General features: G+C 32.5%; 2 protein-coding genes across 3 annotated transcripts; one reads left to right on the top strand and one right to left on the bottom strand.

Annotated features, from left to right (window-relative positions):
* Positions 1–1,176: 1,176 nt before the first annotated feature.
* LOC134721512 (uncharacterized) lies at positions 1,177–8,115 on the bottom strand. The gene is made up of 4 exons (XM_063584590.1): positions 7,801–8,115; positions 5,006–5,072; positions 4,049–4,224; positions 1,177–2,971 (listed from the first exon to the last, which is right to left on the bottom strand). The coding sequence occupies exons 1-4, from the start codon at positions 7,835–7,837 to the stop codon at positions 2,250–2,252; spliced, it is 1,002 nt and encodes a 333-aa protein (XP_063440660.1). The 5' UTR covers positions 7,838–8,115; the 3' UTR covers positions 1,177–2,249.
* Positions 8,116–13,559: 5,444 nt separating this feature from the next.
* Positions 13,560–19,626, top strand: LOC134721502 (WASH complex subunit 1-like). Of its 2 annotated transcripts, none has more exons than XM_063584578.1 (4): positions 13,560–13,731; positions 15,420–15,967; positions 16,626–16,834; positions 18,824–19,626. In XM_063584578.1, the coding sequence occupies exons 2-4, from the start codon at positions 15,426–15,428 to the stop codon at positions 19,501–19,503; spliced, it is 1,431 nt and encodes a 476-aa protein (XP_063440648.1). In that variant the 5' UTR covers positions 13,560–13,731; positions 15,420–15,425; the 3' UTR covers positions 19,504–19,626. The 2 variants fall into 2 exon arrangements, with proteins under 2 accessions (XP_063440648.1, XP_063440640.1); XM_063584570.1 differs by having other exon boundaries at positions 15,417–15,967.
* The last annotated feature ends 2,033 nt before the right edge of the window (positions 19,627–21,659 follow it).

Raw genomic sequence — 21,659 nt, 5'->3', positions numbered from 1 at the left:
TGTTAAGCCTTTCACAATTAGAAGACATCATGAACAGTCAAGAGTTAATTATTTCAAAAAAACTGTGTTATAAAATGGAAATACTCAGCAGGTCAATCAAACATTCTTTGTGAAGACCATCCTAAATGGGAATACATGGAAGAAAATTGGTTAGCGCAAATGTCCTCCAAATCCTTCAAAACATACCATTATAGTTGCCTACACAAGTATTCCGATCAAGCACTCTATCTTTATAAGTTAAAAGTCAGGATTTGGTTTTATCAATGTACTGATACAGGTTGAATTTCCTAGCAATAAATCAATGCTCTTCAACTTTGTACTTCCTTGGCCTTCTAACTATTTTGATCTGAGCTTCCCTAATGAGTCTTGTGTAGGCGAAACGCGCGTCTGGCACACTAAATTAAAGCCCTGTTTCCTTTAATAACTTTATAGACTTGAAATTTAAAAATCAGATTTACTCTTCCTGCTGATACTTCTATTTCAGCATTGCACAAGAAAGTACTTTAACTTACTTAGTTTAAACATATTTATTTGAAGTGGATTGGGAAACAAGTTTTGCAACTTATATTAATCCCTTTCCACTTTGCGGGTGCGAGTTCTGCCTTGTAGCGGCATTAGCCTACTCTTTTTCGAAATCTACAAGGGTGTCTTTAACGTGCAAGAGATATTGCTCTCTCTTAACACGGGTCATCCATTTATCGTCCCCTTCCGACTGACTATCATCGTTTCCTTAAGACCATCCTCGCAAATTTACTTAGTGCTGACAGTGTCCTTTGCTAGATATTTTGTAGACGAAATAAATACGGTTTTAATCTTGGAGAACATGGGTCAAACCCTTAATTTTCAACTGATATTTACAAGATTGTTATCCTAGTTAAAATGGAGCATTAATTGAGTGAACACAAATATGTTTATCTCCGCTACATTCGTTTTTGCTTGTTCGAAGACAGTATTCCGTAGTCTATTGGTTGCCGTTTGTTGTCCTATGCCATTATTGTTGACCTTTTAAAGTTCATAACGGACATCAGGCCAGGATGTTGGGTTTTTTTTCTTTTCTTTTTTTCTTACTGTTATTGTTTTATCATTTTGTTATCCTGTACTTGTACCTTTTCATTCAGTTCGGGTTTTCATCCTTGTTCTTTACTTTACAAACAAAGATAACACAAAGTCATAATCTTATAAACCGATAACCATTTTAATAAAAATAAATTACATATGAAAACAATAACAAACCCTGATTGTAAATTAAATTTGAACCCTATTATTATAATTAAGTTACACGGTATACATTTCAGTATCAAATACCGTTTTGTTTTCTTTGATTGTTTTGCGTCTCATTCTCACAAAGTAAAAGATGGTATCCGAGTTGAATTGCATCGTTCAATAAACAATAACGACCACTTTATGAAGATGCCTTTTCGCCGACGATTAGGGATGATAGAAAACAAATTACCTTTGTCCATGAACTACAATATTTATCACTAGAAATAAATATAATAATTCATTCTCTGTCTCTAAATCTAGTTTATGTTGAAAATTGACTTTAGAAAAGAAGAAAAATCCTCACTCACAGATACCAGTTTTAAGATATATATCGAGAGAATCTGTGTATTGAAAAAACACGTGTAAATATTTTCAAATATATATGGGTTTTTTTTAAATCTTTTTTTTTGTGCTATTCCATGAGTAAAAATTAATAGTTTTATTTTTGTTAACGTTTAATCGAATATGAACCAAAATATTATTGATTGAATGTTGACTGCTTTACACGCAGCATCAGAATATTTTTTAAAGATTTCTTCCTTATTTTTAATTACTTTTTTATCGAATAGTTCTCATTATTGAGTCGTTGATTATCAAATGTCCTGGCTCCTGAAACTACCAAACGAAATATGTGAGGCAAACTTATTTTTCTACTACTAGTACTTATTCTTACAAGGATAAATTTCTAAAGTTTTTTCAATAAGACTAGATAGAATGAACCTAGCATGTCACATCATACAGTTTATGCCGGAATGGCTGTGCACAGGCAGTAACAGCCTATAGCATGTTACATTTTCTTTTTTAGTACTCTGATGTAGATATTTGAATGTTTCTTCATTATCGTTTAAATTCTTACACTCATGTCAACTGTTTTATTTTATAAGAAATTTTGATTTGTCGCATTTTATGTCACCCACGATATGCTAGAGGTATTAATGGCCGATGTTCGGGTTCATGTATAGGTGGTGAAGAATTCACAAACTCAGTTATGATGGAGACGGAGGATTGTAGCTCTCCTGTATAGGAGGTGGATAATTGACCTCACTCGTGTGTTGTAGGGGTGACAGATGGCCTGTTTCGTGAGTAGGTGCTGAAGAATATGCCTCACTCTGTTGTGATGGAGTTGACTGATTGTCAGGTTTCTGTGTTTGTAGTAAAAAATATGCCGAACTTTGTTGTGGCGGAAGTGTCCGATGACTGAGTTCGTTTGTTGGTGTTGGAGAAAATGCCGCACTCTCTTGTGGTAGAGATGTCTGATGACTGGGTTCCTGTAGTAGTGTTGGAGAATAGGACGTATTGTAGTGTGGTATAGGTGTCTGGTGATTGGGTTCGTATGTTGGTGTTGGAGAAAGTGTCGCACTATCTTGTGGTATAGGTGTCTGATGACTGGTTTCCTGCAATGGTGTTGGAGAATATGACTTATTATGGTTGGGTATAGGTGTCTGATGACTAGGCTCCTGTAACAATGTTGGAGAATATGACGTACTATGATTTGTTATAGGTGTCCGATGACCGGGTTCCTGTGATGGTATTGAAGAATATGATGTACTTTGTTCCAGTAGAGGTGGAAGGTGGCCGGGTTCATATATTGGCGGAGGAGAATATGCTGCAATCTGTTGTGGCTGTGGTAGTGGATGCTGACTCTTGGAACCTTTTTTATGGCGTGAACGTTTTTTATTATTCCTTTTCTTTTGTTTTGAAGGTAGTTCTGAAGTTAAAAACGAATAAACAAGAATATTATCTATTGTGTATACATTTCATCATCTCAAAATAAATACTCTGCAGATTTTTTAAATCATGATTTTTCTATATTTTACTAGATATGTTTTACTTGTTGTAAATAAGTTTGGTTCAATCGCTACATTCTTTTGCATGTGTTTTCTAATGACAGTTGTTGAGATTATTCAGCCATTGACACCATATATTAAAGGTCTATCAAAACATTCTAAATAAAGCTTTAATACAAATGCAAACTTAAACCCTTAAAGACGTATCACGAAAAGAAAATGAAACTTCTATCACTAAAGGCAAAGTTGATTAAATGTAATGTTTATGATATATCAATAGTTACACTACGGTTGCCATATGTGGAGCAGGATCTGATCTTCCTTTAGAAGAACCTGAGATCATCCCCAGGTTTTGTAGGAGTTCGCGTTGCTCCTATTGAAGTTGTCTATGGTGTACTGTATGAACTGTTGCTTGTCTGTTTGTCATTTTTCTTGATTATTTAGCCGTGCCGTTTGTCAATGTTGTGATGCGTGTACTGTTGCTTGTCTGTATGTCATTTTCCTTATTTAGCAATGCCGTTGTCAAAATAAAAATACTTGACTGCCAATTAGGCAACTATTAGTTTTTGGTGGGGTTCCTGTTGCTTAGTCTTTAGTTTTTATGTTGTGTCATGTGTACTATTACTTGTCTGTTTGTCTTTTTCATTTTCAGCCATGGCGTTGTCAGTTTATTTTTGATCTATGAGTTTGACTTTCCCTAGATGGTATCTTTAGCCCCTCTTTTGCATACACCAAAGTTCAAATGAAGTTGATGTAAGCAATAAAAGGCAACCGTTCGGTCTTCAACAATTGTAAATTATAACAAATGATGCGTTCATTTTCAACCAATGAGTTTGAATGCCCCTTTTTAGTCGTTCGCCTCTCTTTGACAATAAATTACAATTTGTTTTATCAAATAATGCTTCATTTCATGTAATGTTTGTTTGCAGAGATTTAAAACCAAGACATTTATAGGTTGATGATATTTGTTTAATTATAATCAATCATTTTTTACTTACGTTGCTGTTGTAGCGTTTGTTGGTGTTGATGTTGATTTAGTTTTGATAAAGTGTCTGGTTGTATCACGTGACCACGAACACCACTGGTTTTGACACAACAACATATTGTGGTGATAATAGCCCCTATAACAGCTACTCCAAACAAAGCACCAATAATTGCACCAATGATAGTTCCGCTAAATATAATGAAAAGAAAATCAAAATCTTGTTTGGTGTATAAGTCAATTTTATATATCTCATTTGAATATTACTTTTATCTGCACAATGTGAATACAAAGGCGGTAAGACTCAATTGGTAACGGGCATTACAATCTTGAAATAAAAGGCTTATCCTGATTTAGGTACTTTGGTCATTTGATTATGTTATTCTGAAATTCGACTTAAGGTAAGATTACTGATTTCATCTTTCAATTTTAAAATTCAAATATATTAAAATTGAAAATATCGGATGAGCAGTCTATATTTGTATGTATCGAAGCTACAACTTTTCTTTGATGAATGCATGTAAGTTGCTGGATAAAACTTTATTTGTAGGAAAAAAAAGAAATGTTAGGCTAAAAGAATGATAATTTATTCATTGCAATCATAAAATGCGACTCTATGGTTCATGTTTGGTTTCCTGAGGAACGCATGTGCTCTTGATTTATCATTTACACTTGCATTAAAATGGTATGTGAAAAAAATGTGTCTTAAAATATTATTAAAAATCAAGAGATAACCTGTTTGTTTTCATGAAATGTTTTCTAATGGTTTCACGCTGTATTGAAGACCCATTCGTGGCTTTCGGCTGTTGTTTACTCTTTGGTCGGGTTGTTGTCTTTTTGACACGTTCCCCATTTCCATTCTCAATTTTATTAACATGAAAAGTAAAAAATATAAAAAATATTCTTTTCATTTGTATTCCTCATGCATATTTTTTTTGTGTGATAATTGTTGTGTATGTTAATTAATACTTACACATCAGTATTACATTCATGGTATTCGTATTGGTAGTGGTAGTAACAACCACCAAAAACGGGAAGTACTGAAATATATACAGAGATAACTTTCAATGTTACTTCAATTTTTTTGTTTACAAGTTGAGATCGCCGGACAAAACAAGGCAGTATCAGATAAAACTTATCATATTCCACCAAAATATCTAAAGAGGATGGAGGGCATGGTTTTTCATCATTTGAAACAAACCTTGCAATAATTGAAAAGGTGATAAATTAAGAAATTATTAAGAATCTAGTAAGGTTTCAACCCCTCAAGCATATATTCTTAAATTTATTTTTGCTATTATTTTAGATCCTTTATTGGTCAGATGTCTCTCCAACAATTTCGGTATTATACTTCTTTCGCTTACAAATATTTTGCATTGAGTGTTCCTGGCGGAGGTACATCTATAGAAGCGCTTCGAACGCAGATTCAGATTCAGATTCAATAGTTTATTAAAGTCTCACCACATACAACATGATTAAAACAAGATACAATTATAAAATTAATTATACAGTAAACATAGTTAAAACAATTAAATACATGTATGTGCCATTCTTAAAAGAATTATGAGAGACTATTAAAATACAAATAATACTTATTCATTTTATAAAATACTACAAATACAGTAGTGAATGATATAAAATACTGTTTCTCCTTGTTAAAATGTTATTGCAGGTTTTGGCAACAATATTACAAATATTGGTATTTTTAAACATATACATAAATTTTTCTTCATCAGACAAGTTTAAAAACATATCATTATGACACAATATATCAATAAAAAGAGCATGTCTTAGATCTTCATACAGGGGACAATTTAAAAGTACATGTTTTTCATCCTCTAAAATATTGCAGTTAAAACAGACTCTTTCGTCTAGATTCTTTTTCTCATATCGACCAGTTTCAATTTTTAATGGTGCTATACCACATCTAAACTTTGAAAAAGCACTACGATGGCGCTGTGGCATTTTTTGTAGCAAATATTGCTCAGTGTTATAAGTATGTTTAAAAAGTTTATATGTTCTCAATTTACAACCAGTACTATATGAAAACATTCTGGTACACCAGTCTTTTTTATATTTATCAAACATTTTCTCTTCTAACTGAGATATACTATAACTATCAAGAATTTTTTTATTTATTTTACAATATCTTTCAAAATCAAATGATTTCAACATCTCCATAACTTTGTAGCACCATTTTTTTTAATTTACAACTACCTTTCATCACTGACCATTTAAAAACTTTATAATTAATTCTATTATTGTCCATTTTTGTACATTTAGACCAGTGTCTAAAAATATTTATCCACTGTTTAACGCATGGTGGTTTCCAGCCCATGTCACCTGGCACAGCATCGTTTGGGGTATATTTACCCACACTCATGTAGAAACGCATGGCGCGATTCTGTACTGCAGTGATGCACGAGAAATCTCTTGTGCCCCAAATAGACGAGCCATAATTTATGACTGACCAAACCATCGTATCAAATAGCTTTGTGTAGATATTGTGCTGAAAACCACCATGTGCTTTACATTTAACAATAAGTAAACCTAATGCCCTACTTGCTGACCTGGCTACAGCTTTTGCCATTAATTGGTAGTCTAAAAACTCTGTTAACAATAAACCTAAGTATTGGTACGCTTCGAACGCATATTTTATTAAGTACTAGTATTGCCAGTTTCATTGTTTGCAAAAATTAATTCTTATGATCAAAACGGTAACCGCAGAGATTACTGTATTGGTCCCATATTTGTTTAGCTCCATGTAATTAGTCATGCCGAAAATGACATCCTATTCGTTCTCGAGCATTTAAGGACAAAATTTTGAATAAGCAGATATTAAGAGTTATAAGAGCCTACATCAAGAATACATTCTTTTTAATCCGTTCTACTTGTGAATTCGTTCAATAATTATGCCAAGTTCTATACCTCCCCAAATCTACAGAAGCTGCGATTTATTGGATAACACTTTATAAATATATTCGTCCAATTTCTTTATTTAAGACATATGCCTATAGAGAATTGCCAAGTCTACCTGAAATCAAATATTCCCGATTCAAATTGAAGCTTATAATTTCTATTAATTTCCAAATTAATCAATTAATAATTCAAAAATAAAAGGTATTTCGTAATGTATATCAGTACCGATGCACTCGGTTATAACCCTTTCCTCCACTGATATTGAATATATACTGATTACGTATATCATGCCATATTGTGTTTTAAAATGTCTACTTTAAACAAACTGAAGATTTGTTTTAAAAGATATGAAGTTACATTATAGAAATGTTTCAGACGAATAAATATTTAAAAGATTTGTAAAACCTTTTATCAAAATATTTACTTTAAAGGTACGCAATTACTGCGCTATGGTTACATACACAACAAAGAGAATAATTATATGTACATGTTTAAAGATAAATATTTTATTCATGATATAATTATGGTAATTTCTCATATATATTTTAACAGATCATGGCAAAAAATATATAAAGCATTTTAAAATATTGAAAAATAAAGTTACTCTTAAAGGTCAATAAACTATAAATTATTCCTAACTCATCAATCATGCTAGACTTGAATTGTAGAACTCTCTAGAATTTCAAAGAGTTCTCCGAATTTATTGTGTCTGCATTTTTAGAAACATTATTAAGATATGGTGTTTATGCTATATTTTAAATTTCGAAAATATGAATGTATCAATCTGTTGAAATAAAGACTTTTGAACAAGGCTGTTCTAAACTTAAAATTTGAAAATAAAACTCTTACCCTGAATAAACAAAATCCATATTGAATCAAAAACCATTACTTTTGATTATAACTAATAATACATTCCAAATTATTCATGTTAAAAAGCCAGGAAGTTTAATACACCAACTATCAATTTAAAGGCCAGGTTAACTTTTCTAAGGTTCAATCAATAAAAAAATGGATCTATGACGCGAACTGTCAAGTTACGATCGTTAAAGTGTTTCATGCTTTTTATCCAGTGTCTTCACGAACAAATCCAGATATTTACAGTCACAAATATGTCTACAGACTACATGCAAGATGACTTTGAAACAGAATAGACATTTGGTTTGTCCAGAATAGAATCGATTGATCTGATGTTATTGAGATATTGACATGTTGATAACATTTAAAGTCCATTCAAAAGACTTTCTAAGCAGAAGCCGGGAGCGGAATCCATTTGAAAACGTCCAATGTATAAACAATTATAGCTCTTTCTTTTTTTTTTCTTTCTTTTTTTAGGTTGCAGCACATTTATATTTTACGTGGCGTTCTAATTTCCTTTTGTTGAAGAACATGTAATTGCAAATTTACAGATCTAACATTGTTGGGTTGATGTTTAGACGAGTTTAATATATATAATATATATATATAGAATCATATCCAAAACAGTGTGGCTGTGGCCATTTATTGACGTCCTAAATTATCCCATTGACTGGGACAGGTTATGTGAACTTTTGTCTGTAACGACCACTGCTCACTATGTACTTGTTAAAGACACTTAAACTGTGGGGTTACCAAAGGTTCTGAATACCTAAATAAAGTAATTAGAAAAATTTATCATGAATAACACGATGTTATATGATTTATATCAATAATATAAATCAAAACATAAAGGTTATTCCTGATTAATTTTTCGGATTATTTCATTATTAAAGGCGTTAAGAATCTTTGGTGACCCTACAGTTTAAATTCTATGATAAGTAAGTAGTGAGCAGTGTCGTTACAGACAAGCGTTCACATAATCTGTCCCAGTCATTGGATGAATTAAGGACGTCAATCAATGGCCACAGCCACATTGTTTTGAATATGATTCTATATATAATGTTCGTCATTTCTCTAGACACCTGAATAAAAGTCAACTGACCATATATATTACCTATTCAATTAATGGTTTATTTATCTGTGCCAAGACTTTTTAACGCGTAATACACGCAAAATAGTGTCAGCGTACGTATAATTCGAGACGACTCTCGAATATCATAACGGATACCATCACGAAAAATATTTACCATCAAACGAAGTGTTCAATTTCAGGTGACAATGCATGCCTCTCATAATTGATGACTTCAAAGCTAAACCACCTGATTGTGCCTGTTCACATTTCTATTTCGTGAATGATCCTGCTGGTCATTTAATTTCTGGATACCTAAACATAGTCAATAGCTACAAGTTGAGACAACTTTTGTCCAAGGGTCCGAAATACAGAGAGCAACAGCCAATCAATTGGAAGCAGAACTTCACTCTACTAATGGTTCTGTTGAGGGTAATGCAAAAGACTGGGCAAAAAGAGAAAATGTTGAGGTTGACACTCTTTCGGAATGGGTAAAATCAGTGAGGTCATTGATTCAGATAAGAGTAAGTAAGCTTAAAGGGTCAATGAGCACCAAAGCTCGTTCCATCTTTAAAGACCCTTAGGTCATAGAGGAGTTGTCTTGCCTCCATGACAAATATGTTGTCGTTCCAGCTGACAAAGCCTCAAACAATATTGTTTTTGTTTGCAAGAAACACTACATTCACTGCCTGATTAAGGAACAGGGGATAAATAACACACTTGGAAATCCTACATATACACTAAGTATGCTTACGAAACAGGAGATCCTGGAAAACCACAAATCGGTTCTAATCTCCTTTGGTGTAAATCCAAAGGATGAAGACCAGGATCTTCCATCCTTATATTGGATTTCTAAGCTTCACAAGAATCCTTATAAGGAAATGTATATTGCAGGTTCTTCCAAGTGTTCCACTAAACCCATTTCTAAAGTTCTTATTGCCATACTCACTGCAGTCAAAGAAGGACTTCAGAAATATTCTGAAACGGCATATTCAAGAAGTGGTTTTAATCAGATGTGAATACTGAAAAATTCAGAAGAGTTACTGGTGAATTTACAATCTCAATCATTAAAACATTGTAACAACATTAAAACCCTTAATTTCCAAATCTTTATACCACTTTTTCACGACTGAAAGAACTCCTCAGCTTATGTTTCTTTAACAAAAAGGGCCCTAGACGTTTTAAATATCTAGTTTTGAGCTGGAATTCAGCTTACTTTGTGAGAAATGATACAGAGTCAAGGAAAATGGATATCACTGCCAGGCTGGACTTTTTAATTGACAACATGTTTGTTGAATTTGGAGGTTTGGTCTTCCAATAGACTATTGGAATCACAATGGGTTCTAATTGCGCTCCTCTACTTGCAGATTTGGTTTTAGATTCCTATGAAGCAGAATTTACCCAAGGGCGTGTACAGAAAGGAGAACAGAAATTAGCCCAATCTTTTAATTACACCTTTCGGTATAATGATGATGTACTCTTTCTTAATAATAATAGATTCAGTGATCACTTACATTTAATATATCCAAGTGAACTTGAAGTTGAAGATACTACCGACACAGATAAATCTGCTTCATATTTAGACCTTTTTCTCGAAATGACTACTGATGGATTGGTGGGTTTGATTACCAAAATTTATGACAAACGCGATGATTTTAATTTTCCTATAGTCAACTTTCCATTTCTGTGTAGCAACATCCCAGCGGCACCAGCATATGGAGTATATGTGTCTCAATTGATACGTTACTCTAGAGCTAGCTCAAAGTACGTTGATTTTGATGAACCAGGAATACTGCTTTCTCAAAAGTTGCTCAGACAGGGCTACGAAACAATCAAATTAAGGTCATCACTCAAGAAATTTTACGGTCGCCATTATGAGCTGATTGGCCATTATGACAAAAGTGTGTCAGAAATCATATCTGATATTCTTCCTCAGTCATAATAACCTTCCATCATTACCGAACTGAACAAAGAAATAACTCGACGGGTGCCGTATACGGTGCAGGAAATGCTTACTCTTCCGGAGAACCTGATTTGACTCCCGGGTTTTAGTGGAGTTCGTGTTGTTTCTTATTTATTATTTATAACTATTGATGTAAATGTCCTTTGGTTTTGTGAGTCTTTGTTTACTCCTTGGTTTTGTGAGTCTTTGTTTACTCCTTGGTTTTGTGAGTCTTTGTTTACTCTTTGGTTTTGATTGTTATTGTCTTCAAGCATTTTTCTAAAGGAGATAATAAGTTGGTTGTATATAAAAAATTTTCTCGATAAACCCGCAACACTGTCATTATAGTGATAAAGTATTTGAAATATTTTAATGGATTCCTTAATGATAAAAGTTCAAAACTTCTCACAAAGTATACTATATTGACTCCTTGAATATAGCAGGTACAATGATAGCATTTGAACATTCATAACACACAATGCAACTAGCTAATGATTTTTTGTTGTCTGACTGTTAATGTCTTTACAATAAATTAATTGGATGTGTACTGATTGATATTTTCACAGTTTTTTTTATTGATTTTAAAAATGTGAAAATATAAACGTTCCTATTCAAATCAAACATATTATAAAAATCGAACTAACATAGAAGAATGTCCAGCATGCACTAGAAAATTGCACTGCACGATTATTAGAATAGTATAACAGAATGATATACAGATGGATGAAAATCTATACACATGTAACTGTTATATACAAAATTATCAACATACATGTATAATAATAACAACAACATTTTTCTGACGGACAAGTGCTTGTGACTATCCACAAGAACTTGCGGTCATCCGATATTCAGTACTTCAGTACTCTGATTTGTAACCTCGTTAAATTAATTTTCAATTAGGCATTTTTTGTTTGTTAAACAATGATGTTTATATTGCACAATTAGTGGCCTTGTAAAACATTTGAACTGTGTTTCTTCTTTAACCAAACAGTTTGGTAGGTTTTGAAGTGTAGAAGTGTTCGGTGGAGATGACTATATCTAGCCAGCATAACCATGGTTACATAACCATATCCCACTTAATTTATACTTTTTTTATGTAGTTATAATCTAAAAATATTTTGATGGACAATACAATTCCTTGAAAAAAGTAAAATCACAAAAATACTGAACTTATAATTAGGGGTAAATCTAATCGGAAAGTCCATAATCACATGGCAAAATCAAATAACAAAACACATCAAAATCGAATGAACAAGAACTGTCATATTCCTGACTTGGTACAGGCATTTTCAAATGTAGAAAATGGTGGATAAAACCTGGTTTTATAGCGCTAACTCTCTCACTTCGATGAGTTTTTGACAGTCTGATCAAATTCCGTTAATATATTCTAATGTGTTTGTTTATATTCAGATGGATGTTTCAATTTAGCATAAACATTTACCAGTTGGAGTCTAATAAACGATAATCTTATTGCATGGATGTCATTTTAAACTAAAAATAAAATGTTATACTTGGACAAGCTTTTGGAGAAGCTAGTGTTTAAATATTAATTCATATTATTATGTGGGGTCTCACTAAATAGCGACAAGAAGCGACAAGAAGAATAATTTTAGCTACAAGAAGCGTCAAGAAGCTATTTAGCGACAAGAAATTGTTTTCTTTAATTAAATATAAATGAAATATGCAATTAGTCTTTTTTGATATACTGGCAGAAATAAATTGATAATTTTCATATTGATAGATGAAGAATTTAAACATTTGTGTGGAAGGGATTGTGTAGTTTTAAATATTATATTAATAGATGAAGCAATTGAACACTTGTGAGAGCAAAGGAAATGCACACGCTATAAAATGGACATAAAAACTAATTTTTCACCTTTATGAAACAAACAAAAATGCAATTTTCTCAGCTTTATTTCAATATTATTTCCTTTCCAACTGTACGATCCTTTTTCCTGATAGGACCAACGTTAGCTGTGGCTTCACCCTACGGTAAATTATACACAATGTAGAACATCAAATGGGATTAACGACGCTCGTGTCCCTTGTTTTATTGCTACAATAACATTCAATTAACACCTTGATTTTTGTACACGCGTCAGACTAAACAACTACACGCGCCAGAATATACAAACATTGTAAATAGTGAACACCTGTTGAAAACTCAAGATTTAATTTTAATTATGTTAAACCTCTTCTTTGATTTCTGTTCTGTGTATTTCACAATTTGTGTATGTATTTTCTGGACAATGATCATGCATAAATAATGCATTTTGCAAGTTTATAATATAAAATTGAATTTGATAATGTACGAAGATAGTTTTAAAAACAAATTATCAGATAAATATATTATTGTTCTAAAACACAAGTGAAAGTTATATATCATAATACGACAGGGTAAACGTAATACTTGTATATACACAATAAAAATATCATGTAAATGAATGTAGCAATTATAAACTGATTTAGATCTGTTTCATTTTTTTTTCCTATCAATATTAATTATCTTGTCGTTAAAAATTTTTTCTTTTGCATATACTTTTAATATTTATCTGGAATAAGTAATTTTAACAACAAAAAAATGTTTTCTTGTCGCTAAATAGTTTCTTGTCGCTTCTTGTCGCTAATATTATTCTTCATGTCGCTTCTAAGCAATTGACGCTTTTGTCGCTAAAATTCTTCTAGTCGCTTATTAGTGAGCCCAATTATGTGTTCTACGTCACGAATTTAGAGGCGGAACTGACGAAGTTCTCATCGATAACTTTTTCTCGTGATCAAGTAGACAAGCCGAACACATTTTGAAGCTTAAGCCCATTTTATGTGATCTGACAATATGATACTGTTAATGCATTTTCACATTCTTATTATGTAATTCATGTTGAAAATCTTCAAACCATAGTATTTGGAAAAGGTAAATGAAAAACCGTTATTCATAAGCCACTTTATCACGCCCCTTTTTCACTGGGCACCATGAATTTTTTAAATTGTGTTTTGAACTGTGTTTTGTGAGATTATCACTAAAGAATGGTTGTGTTAACTATTGTCTATACAAAGATAGTAATCAATGTTAAAGACATAGTGTAATAACTGACATTACATTCAGGTCCGTAGCCAGGAATTTCCAAGGGGGGTTCGTTGGACTCACAAACTCGACTTTAACAGTCACAAATTGAACAGAACATAGACTTTAACAGTGCTCATTTGTTTTCAAAGGGGGGTGTCAGAACCCCCTGGCTACGGGTATGACATTGATTCTTATGTTTCACGAAATTATCATGTCCTGTAAATTTAAATCTGAGAACGTTATATCTAACTTAATATATACATGTATGTTCCTGTTTAGATACATGTACATGTAGGATGCATGAGGGTTAGTCCAAATATGATGTCTAAGAAGGCTATTTGATATTTTTGCTTTGACGCCTTCCTGCATCAATGTAATTTAGCTTCAAAGAAAATAGCTGTTGAAGACATCATAATAATTTGCAGGACTACATTAGGGTATGAATGTCCATACCGTAATTGAAAAGGGACATTTTCGTCTTTTGTTAGCGTCAAATTGGTTAAAATTTTAATCTGAACCACCTCATCAAACAACAACTACTGAACATCAAGTTCCTGACTAAGGACAGGTGCAAACAAATGCAGTGTGTTTAAATGTTTTAATAAGTACCAACCTTCACCCTTACTTGAAACAATAGTGTAACATCACAACATAGAAAGACGAGCTACAAAATATCAATTGAAATACAAATGTAGCTTTATAACTCAATCTAAAGATATATTAACCATGTTAACACAAGTGAACATACACTTAATAAATTGGATCTATAAAAATAAGGGTGAGCTATTAAATAATTTCAGAAAGTCAACAATAACCTTGAACAAAATGCCGCCAAATAGAATAATGTTCACAGTTAATTGAAAATAATTTTGTTGTAAAGTATACAGTTCAAATCGAGAACTGAAATATTTTTACAAAATAAATAATTTTGTTCCTCATGTTCATAGTGGAGATCAGAATTGAAAATTTACGGTCAAACCAAACAAAACACAAAAGTATGATTTGAAAGTACTTGCAGTTACTGAACATGCTGAAAGCTGAGTTAAAAGCTGAAAACAATTAATTATAAAAAATTATGCATGAAGAGACTATTATCAACTTAAACACATCCAATGGGATTTAGTACCTAAATGTCATGTTGCTGTATACATACATTGTATTTCAAATTTTGTCTTTTGAATATTCTTTTGCACATAAATTAGGGTGATCATTTTTTTATTGTGAATTGTTTTCCATTTTCATGTCAGGGGCTTTTATAGCTTGCTACATTGTAAGTTTATTTTCTGATTGTAGAAGGTCTTATGGTGATCTATAAGTGTTATTCTACACTATTTGGTTTAAAGGGTCGGGAAAAGTTGTCTCATTCAGTTATTTGCAATCATACCACATCTTCAAATTTATATTGTATGATTACCAAAACCACAAATTAAAATATGTCAAAAGAAAGTACGATAAATCCTCCGATCTGGATCAACAGTACATGCAGTACTAGAAATGGCTACACATATATATATTTTTTTTATTTTTTTCAGCAGTTGTAAATGGTTATAATGTCTGAACAAACATTTAATGTTCCTGGAGTACCTCCAGATCTCAGGAAGGAAGAAACAATTCATCAGATAGCAGATTCCTTAGAATACTTAAATAAGATGGCAAATGATGTCTTTCAAAGGATAAGCTCAAGAGTGACAGAAAATCGTACAAGACTTCAAAAAATAAATGATCGTGTTAATCTAGCTCAAGCCAGAGTGGAAAAAATAAGAGGAGGAAGTAATAAAGCAACAAAAGTATTTGCATTGTCTAAATATCCTGGAAAAGAAAACTTTGAAGAGTACAAAATTCTTTTTCCTAGTCATAATACTAATGGTCTCACTGAGGTGCAGAGACCGCATTATAAAGTTCAGTCCAAGCACAAAACTGCAGATGATAAAACTTTGAAGGAAAAATTACAGTTTTATAGTGTTCAGTTCAATACTAAGAAAAATAAAAAAGAAGGGGAAAATGTACATGAAGGTCTTGGTGGACTGCCAAAATCAGTAACTTCAACTAGTTCTCTATTATTGTTTAATACTCCAGAAAACTTGTAAGTAATGCAAGATAAAAACTAAAGAATGTACCCTGTATCATGTGTATGACATGTAAATTTTATTGCACTGTTGTGATAAACACTCTTCTTTATTTTATACATTGTATAATAGCTTGTGCAGCGATTTTATCTTTTAAATTTTTATCCTTTACTTTTTTTTTTATCAAATAGTCGACAGTCATAATAGACTGTGATAATAAAACTTTAGGTTGATATTATGATAACCTTATGTTATATGAATTTTTTCTCAGGACATGATGTAAAAATAAAGAGCTTTAGCTTTGTAATAAAATGGATTAATTCAACTATATGCACTACCAAATGAGATTGGCATGGTTTATAAACTCCTATTCATCTCATTATTATTAAAATATCCTTAAATGTGTTCAAACAATAAGAATGGTAAGTTAAGATGTATTTTTATGGATATATACAACTTTCAGCGGTGAATTTTCCTAGAGAACTCAGGAATATTGTTCACTCAAGAATCTGTTGCAAAATTTAAACGGAAATAGGAAAACTTTCATCCGATTAATCATAACAGTAATCCGTTTGTGCCATTAAACAAAACCAATATACATCATGTACATGATATCATTATGATTAAGCCAAGAAAGAAGTTTTGCTTAAATTTGTTTTATAAATTATTTTACAGATATAAAAAGTATGTGATGTTAGATCCACTAGGAGTAGTGACGAAGACAAGAGCAGCCATAGAGGAAGAGGATGAATTAGCTGATGCTCCAAGTACTATTGCTCATCGAGAGGAGATGCAAAGACTTCAAGCAGAGAATTACTTTTACATGCCAGATATTGGAATTGTTCCAGAGATTGCAGTACCAGATTTTCTTCCTAACTTATTAGGTACATGCACTGCTATACATGTTAATCTATTAGTCATGTTAGTACATATAACATGCAGTTGTCCTTCAAATCTTTAGTTTTGGTATAACAGATTTTTAAATTTAGGTAATGACTTAAATTGAAAATGGAAACAAGGGATGTGTCATTCGGACCAAGTTGTGCAGTCAAACTGCCCAAAGCCTCTTATGTGTCTTCAGCACAGTAAGTGAATCCTACACCAAGAGGCATGCTTTCAGCTGGCCCCTAAACAAAAATGTACTAGTTCAATAAAAATTGACTTCACACTTAGGGGTTGAATTTAAGCTTTTTTTTGTGTGCTGGCCAGCCGGACCAATGGACTGAAAATTCTACTGGTCCGGCTCCAAATCTACTGGTCCTGCAAAAATGACATTAATTTTTCACATATTGTACAGTTCATTAAATTCCGATCTACTATATAATGCAACCAACACGATCTTTTTCCCATGATTTTTGGTATTTGAATTTCCTTTTGTCACTTTCGTATACTTTATTTCGATCTTCCATTTGATTTTCAGTTATCTTAATTTTTTTGTCCGGCGGTTTAAACTCCTTCCAAAAAATCGACAAATTTCTTCTGGTCCGCCAGACCACCAGCTGACAAAATCTACTGGTCCGACGCAAATTTTACTAGTCCCGGACCACCGGACTAGCGCTAATTTCGACCCCTGTTCACACTAGACTATGGGCACTAAACTGCGGCAGGGTTAATGTAATTTAGTGCAATCTCCACTCTCCTCTTTACCTCTAGCCAATAGGAAAACATCACATCAATACTAACAATAAGCACAGTTTAAAAGAAGTCATATCTTAGAAAAAGCAACAAAAGAAACTAAGCAAAATGGCAGAAGAAATAAGTAAAATGACAATGAATGACATATATATTTTCTATGCATATGGTCTATTAGCGTTACAAACATGACAGCTCAAAAACCTCAATTAAACTGATCAAAAGATTGCATTGCGCCACTTGTGGTTTAACCATTTACATTGTATCTGATATTCATATCAAAATTCAATCATTTTATGGTTGAAACAAGGCTGAAATATTCCTTCTTTTTTATTCTACTCTGAAATTGTCAACAAAGGAGCAGCATGATCACAGCCATATTTTGTGCCCACCCCCAAGATGCAAAGTGAAAGGACAAACACATTCAAAGGACTTTCACATGATTTGGCATTCAGGCCCGTAGCCAGGAATTTCCAAGGGGGTGGGGGTTGTTGGACTCACAAACTTGACTCTAAAAGACACTATTCGAACAGAACATTGACTTAACAGTGCTTATTTGTTTTTAAGGGGGTCGTCTAGCTACGGGTATTGCATTTATGATACTAAACAAAATTGTCTTTTACTGCATAGAATTATGAGACAAAAGAATACATATATTTTGGCAAACTACTCAGAATATTTTTACACATACATGTTGCAGTTAATTACTAATTTTTGATAAAGATATCAAAACCTGTCACAGTTGTTTAAGAAAATGTGTGATAGCATTTTTTCGTTTGTAATAAAAAGTGAGAGTGTTAATGTCTAAAATATATGTATTAAACAAAATTCATAAAATTAAACTTGAGAGAAGTTACATTAATACCTTAATTTATTTGACAGTATTTTTCTGTTATATAAAGTATAAAGATGTAGTATGATTGCAAATAAGACCAAAATACAAAGAAGTAAGCAACTAATGGTCACTGAACATGTGAAGCTTTCAGCAATGAGCTAAACTTGTACTGCATAGCAAGCTATAAAACGTCAAATTTCTGTATTAAATATCCCTTTTTTTCTGTCATTCATGTTTTACTTCATGTACTTTAGGAATAATCCCACAAAAATTTGTGAATGTGATTTATCAGTAAATGAACTAATATATAACACCTTTGGCAACTATTTGTATGCTACAAGTTCTTTTTATTAAAAACCAAAAATTTGTTAAGATTTATAAAGTGTTTTTTTGTTTAATTTTTCAGGTGTTGCTGATGATTTATCGTACAGTGCTGACCAAGGACCTTCTATAGCACCTTCAGTGTTTGGATCTAATATTCCTGATTTACCATCAGTAGTTCCTGAACCTGACATTATTCCATCCGTTCCTGACATTGTATCATCACCAGGACCTGCTAATTCTGCTCCGCCACCTCCTCCTCCGGCTGGAGCACCACCACCTCCCCCACCAGCTGGAGCACCTCCGCCTCCACCCCCTCCTCCTCCTCCCCCTGCAGATATGCCTCCACCCCCACCACCACCGCCTCCTCCTGGTGGTGATGGTCCTGTTGCTCCTCCTCCCAAAGAAGTTCCAGCTGAAGTGACAGAAGGGGACGGTAGATCAAGTTTAATGGATGCCATTAGAAACGCAGGAGGATCGGGAAAAGTTAAGCTTAAAGCTGTTACTGAACGAAAAGCAGATAAAAAGAAAGAAAAAGAAAAGGTTAAATCTTCTGGAGGTGGAGAAGTGAGTTTAATGGATGCATTGAAAGATCGATTAACTGGCAGGAGAAAAGGTATATCTGGTGCAGGAAGTGGTAAAAGTGAAAAAACAGACAGTAGTCCCTCAACAGGTGGGGGATCAGTCATGGACAAAATATCATCAAAAATACCTGCTCCTCCAGCACCACCCGGGGGTAATGATGAGGAGGAAGATTGGGATTAAGGAACTATTGTACTTACAACATACAATTACACTTTAATTTATGATTATGTTTTAGCCCACATTGCCAAAAAGTGACATGTGTGAGTTATTGCTATCACATTGTATCCACTGACATATAATAAATATTTTTTATAATCATCTGAAACCACTAAAAAAATTGGAACCAAACTTCTTTATAATTTTAGAACTTTATCTGATTTGCATCCACTGAGATTATGAAGCTTTTTAATAAGTATATATGTGTGAGATTCCCCCCCCCCCCCTTTAACTTAACTTATCAGTTGATATAAGTCTGAATTTAAAAAAAAAAATGGTTGAGGTGTTAAATAAACTATTGTTGGCAGGAATGCTGATAAAATGATTAATTAACTTTTAAATTTAAATATTTTCCATTCTATTACACCACCACAATTTAGCTATTTTGCACATACAAAAAGTAGAAAAAAGTGTTAGTCCTTTTGAAATAAAGGCACATGTTGTGTCTAAAATGGTCAAAGCCTTGTCTGGTAGAATATTCAATTTAATTTTGTTGAGCTTAAACAAAAATTATGTATATTTTCCTTGTAATCATGACTTATTTTGTGATGCAATACATGTATTTTGATAAAGGAAACAGTGGGTTATCTCCCCTTTTAGTATAATGAGCACAGTTTGTATAAATTTATAAAACCATCAATCGAAGCATGCTTTTATATATTGATACATATTATGAATTAAATTGAAATTACACTCATGCCTGTATTTGTCATACCCGTAGCCAGGGGGTTCAGGGGTTCGGAAAAAAACCAACCAAATAAGCACTGTTTAAGTCAATATTCTGTTCGAATCAAATAAGCACTGTTTAAGTCAATATTCTGTTCGAATTGTGACTGTTAAAGTCAAGTTTGTGAGTCCAACGACCCCCCCCCCCCCCCTTGGAAATTCCTCCTGGCTACGGGCCTGTATTTGTAAGTTTATCATTACTCTGTCTTATTTCAAAAATATTTTGAATTCCATCATTTAGCAAACACCTCTTTTCACATTGGTTGATAAAATCAGACTATCACTTAAACTGTAAACATTATTCGACGGGATCAATTTTGTGAAAAAACATCTTGTGTCATATTAATAGCCTTAATTTGAATCACAAGAGATAAACTATCCTATTAAAGAAGTATTTGTCCTTCATATCTTCAAAACCTTTTTTATGCCCCACCAAACTCTGTTACAAAGCCCTATTACAAAGTTAGATTTGTATGGTACTTTTTCCCAAGCAATCATGTTGTTGTTATCTACATTCATTTATTGTGAGTTAAAAATATAAAAAGTCAAGCTTTATTATCATGAACATGAAAAAAGAGAAAATGCTGTAAAATGGACAATGTGGATGATTGTTAATATTTCTTTAAAGTAACAGAATAATTGTTGAAAGTACTTTGCTATTGTATAAAAGTTCTGGAATGCATGTTCATATAGATTTGTTAATAAGGTAATTACTTTTACATCTGATGCATCTATTACACAAATTTACTGTGAAATATTGTTAATTATATTATAATGTTATAATAAAGATGTTTATTTTAATTATTATTATATATGGAAGCAGAACAAATATTTATGGAGAAGAGGAAAAAATAATTTATAAAAGAACAGTGTTCCTATGTCCCTGAAATGCACATACTCCATCTGCCCAAGGACAATACTGTAAATTCAAAAATTATTGCGAGGATTTTATTATTGCAAAAAATGCGACAGAGTTGTAAACGAAATAATTAAAACTCGCATTTTGAAATGTTTTTTTATGAATTAAACAGGACTTTCCCAAAATCGTAATAAGTAAAATCGCATTTAAGTCTAAAATGAAAAAATCACAAAAATAAATGCACGCAATAATTTCTGAATTTACAATAACTCAAAAAAACAAATATCAAAGTAGTGAGGTCACTAATAATACAAGTTTCCTGTATTTCATTTTCTGCTGAGAATAACTCCCATAAAAGAATGGGTGGCACTGTTCAAAGGCCATAAGCAAAACCCATTAAAAAGGTTTCCTGGACAACAAACTGAAACAATGTAAAAGAAAAGAGAACAATTGGAACTTGATTAAAGCTAATTTAAGCATAAACCAAAACTTATTGTAACAATTTGCATCCAATCCTGGATAACTAGCTTCTGGA

Source organism: Mytilus trossulus, chromosome 1 (genome assembly GCF_036588685.1).
Source record: "Mytilus trossulus isolate FHL-02 chromosome 1, PNRI_Mtr1.1.1.hap1, whole genome shotgun sequence".
Classification (NCBI taxonomy): domain Eukaryota; kingdom Metazoa; phylum Mollusca; class Bivalvia; order Mytilida; family Mytilidae; genus Mytilus; species Mytilus trossulus.
This window is presented reverse-complemented; position numbering and strand designations above follow the sequence as displayed.

Coding starts and splice junctions, on each gene's coding strand:
- LOC134721512 (XM_063584590.1), bottom strand. CDS start 7,837: ATGGTTTTTGATTCAATATGGATTTTGTTTATTCAGG. Junction 4,225..5,005: donor CATGAATGTAATACTGATGT/GTAAGTATTAAT, acceptor CATTATATTTAG/CGGAACTATCATTGGTGCAA. Junction 2,972..4,048: donor ACAAACGCTACAACAGCAAC/GTAAGTAAAAAA, acceptor TTTTAACTTCAG/AACTACCTTCAAAACAAAAG.
- LOC134721502 (XM_063584578.1), top strand. CDS start 15,426: ATGGTTATAATGTCTGAACAAACATTTAATGTTCCTGGAGTACCTCCA. Junction 15,968..16,625: donor TTTAATACTCCAGAAAACTT/GTAAGTAATGCA, acceptor ATTATTTTACAG/ATATAAAAAGTATGTGATGT. Junction 16,835..18,823: donor TTTTCTTCCTAACTTATTAG/GTACATGCACTG, acceptor TTAATTTTTCAG/GTGTTGCTGATGATTTATCG.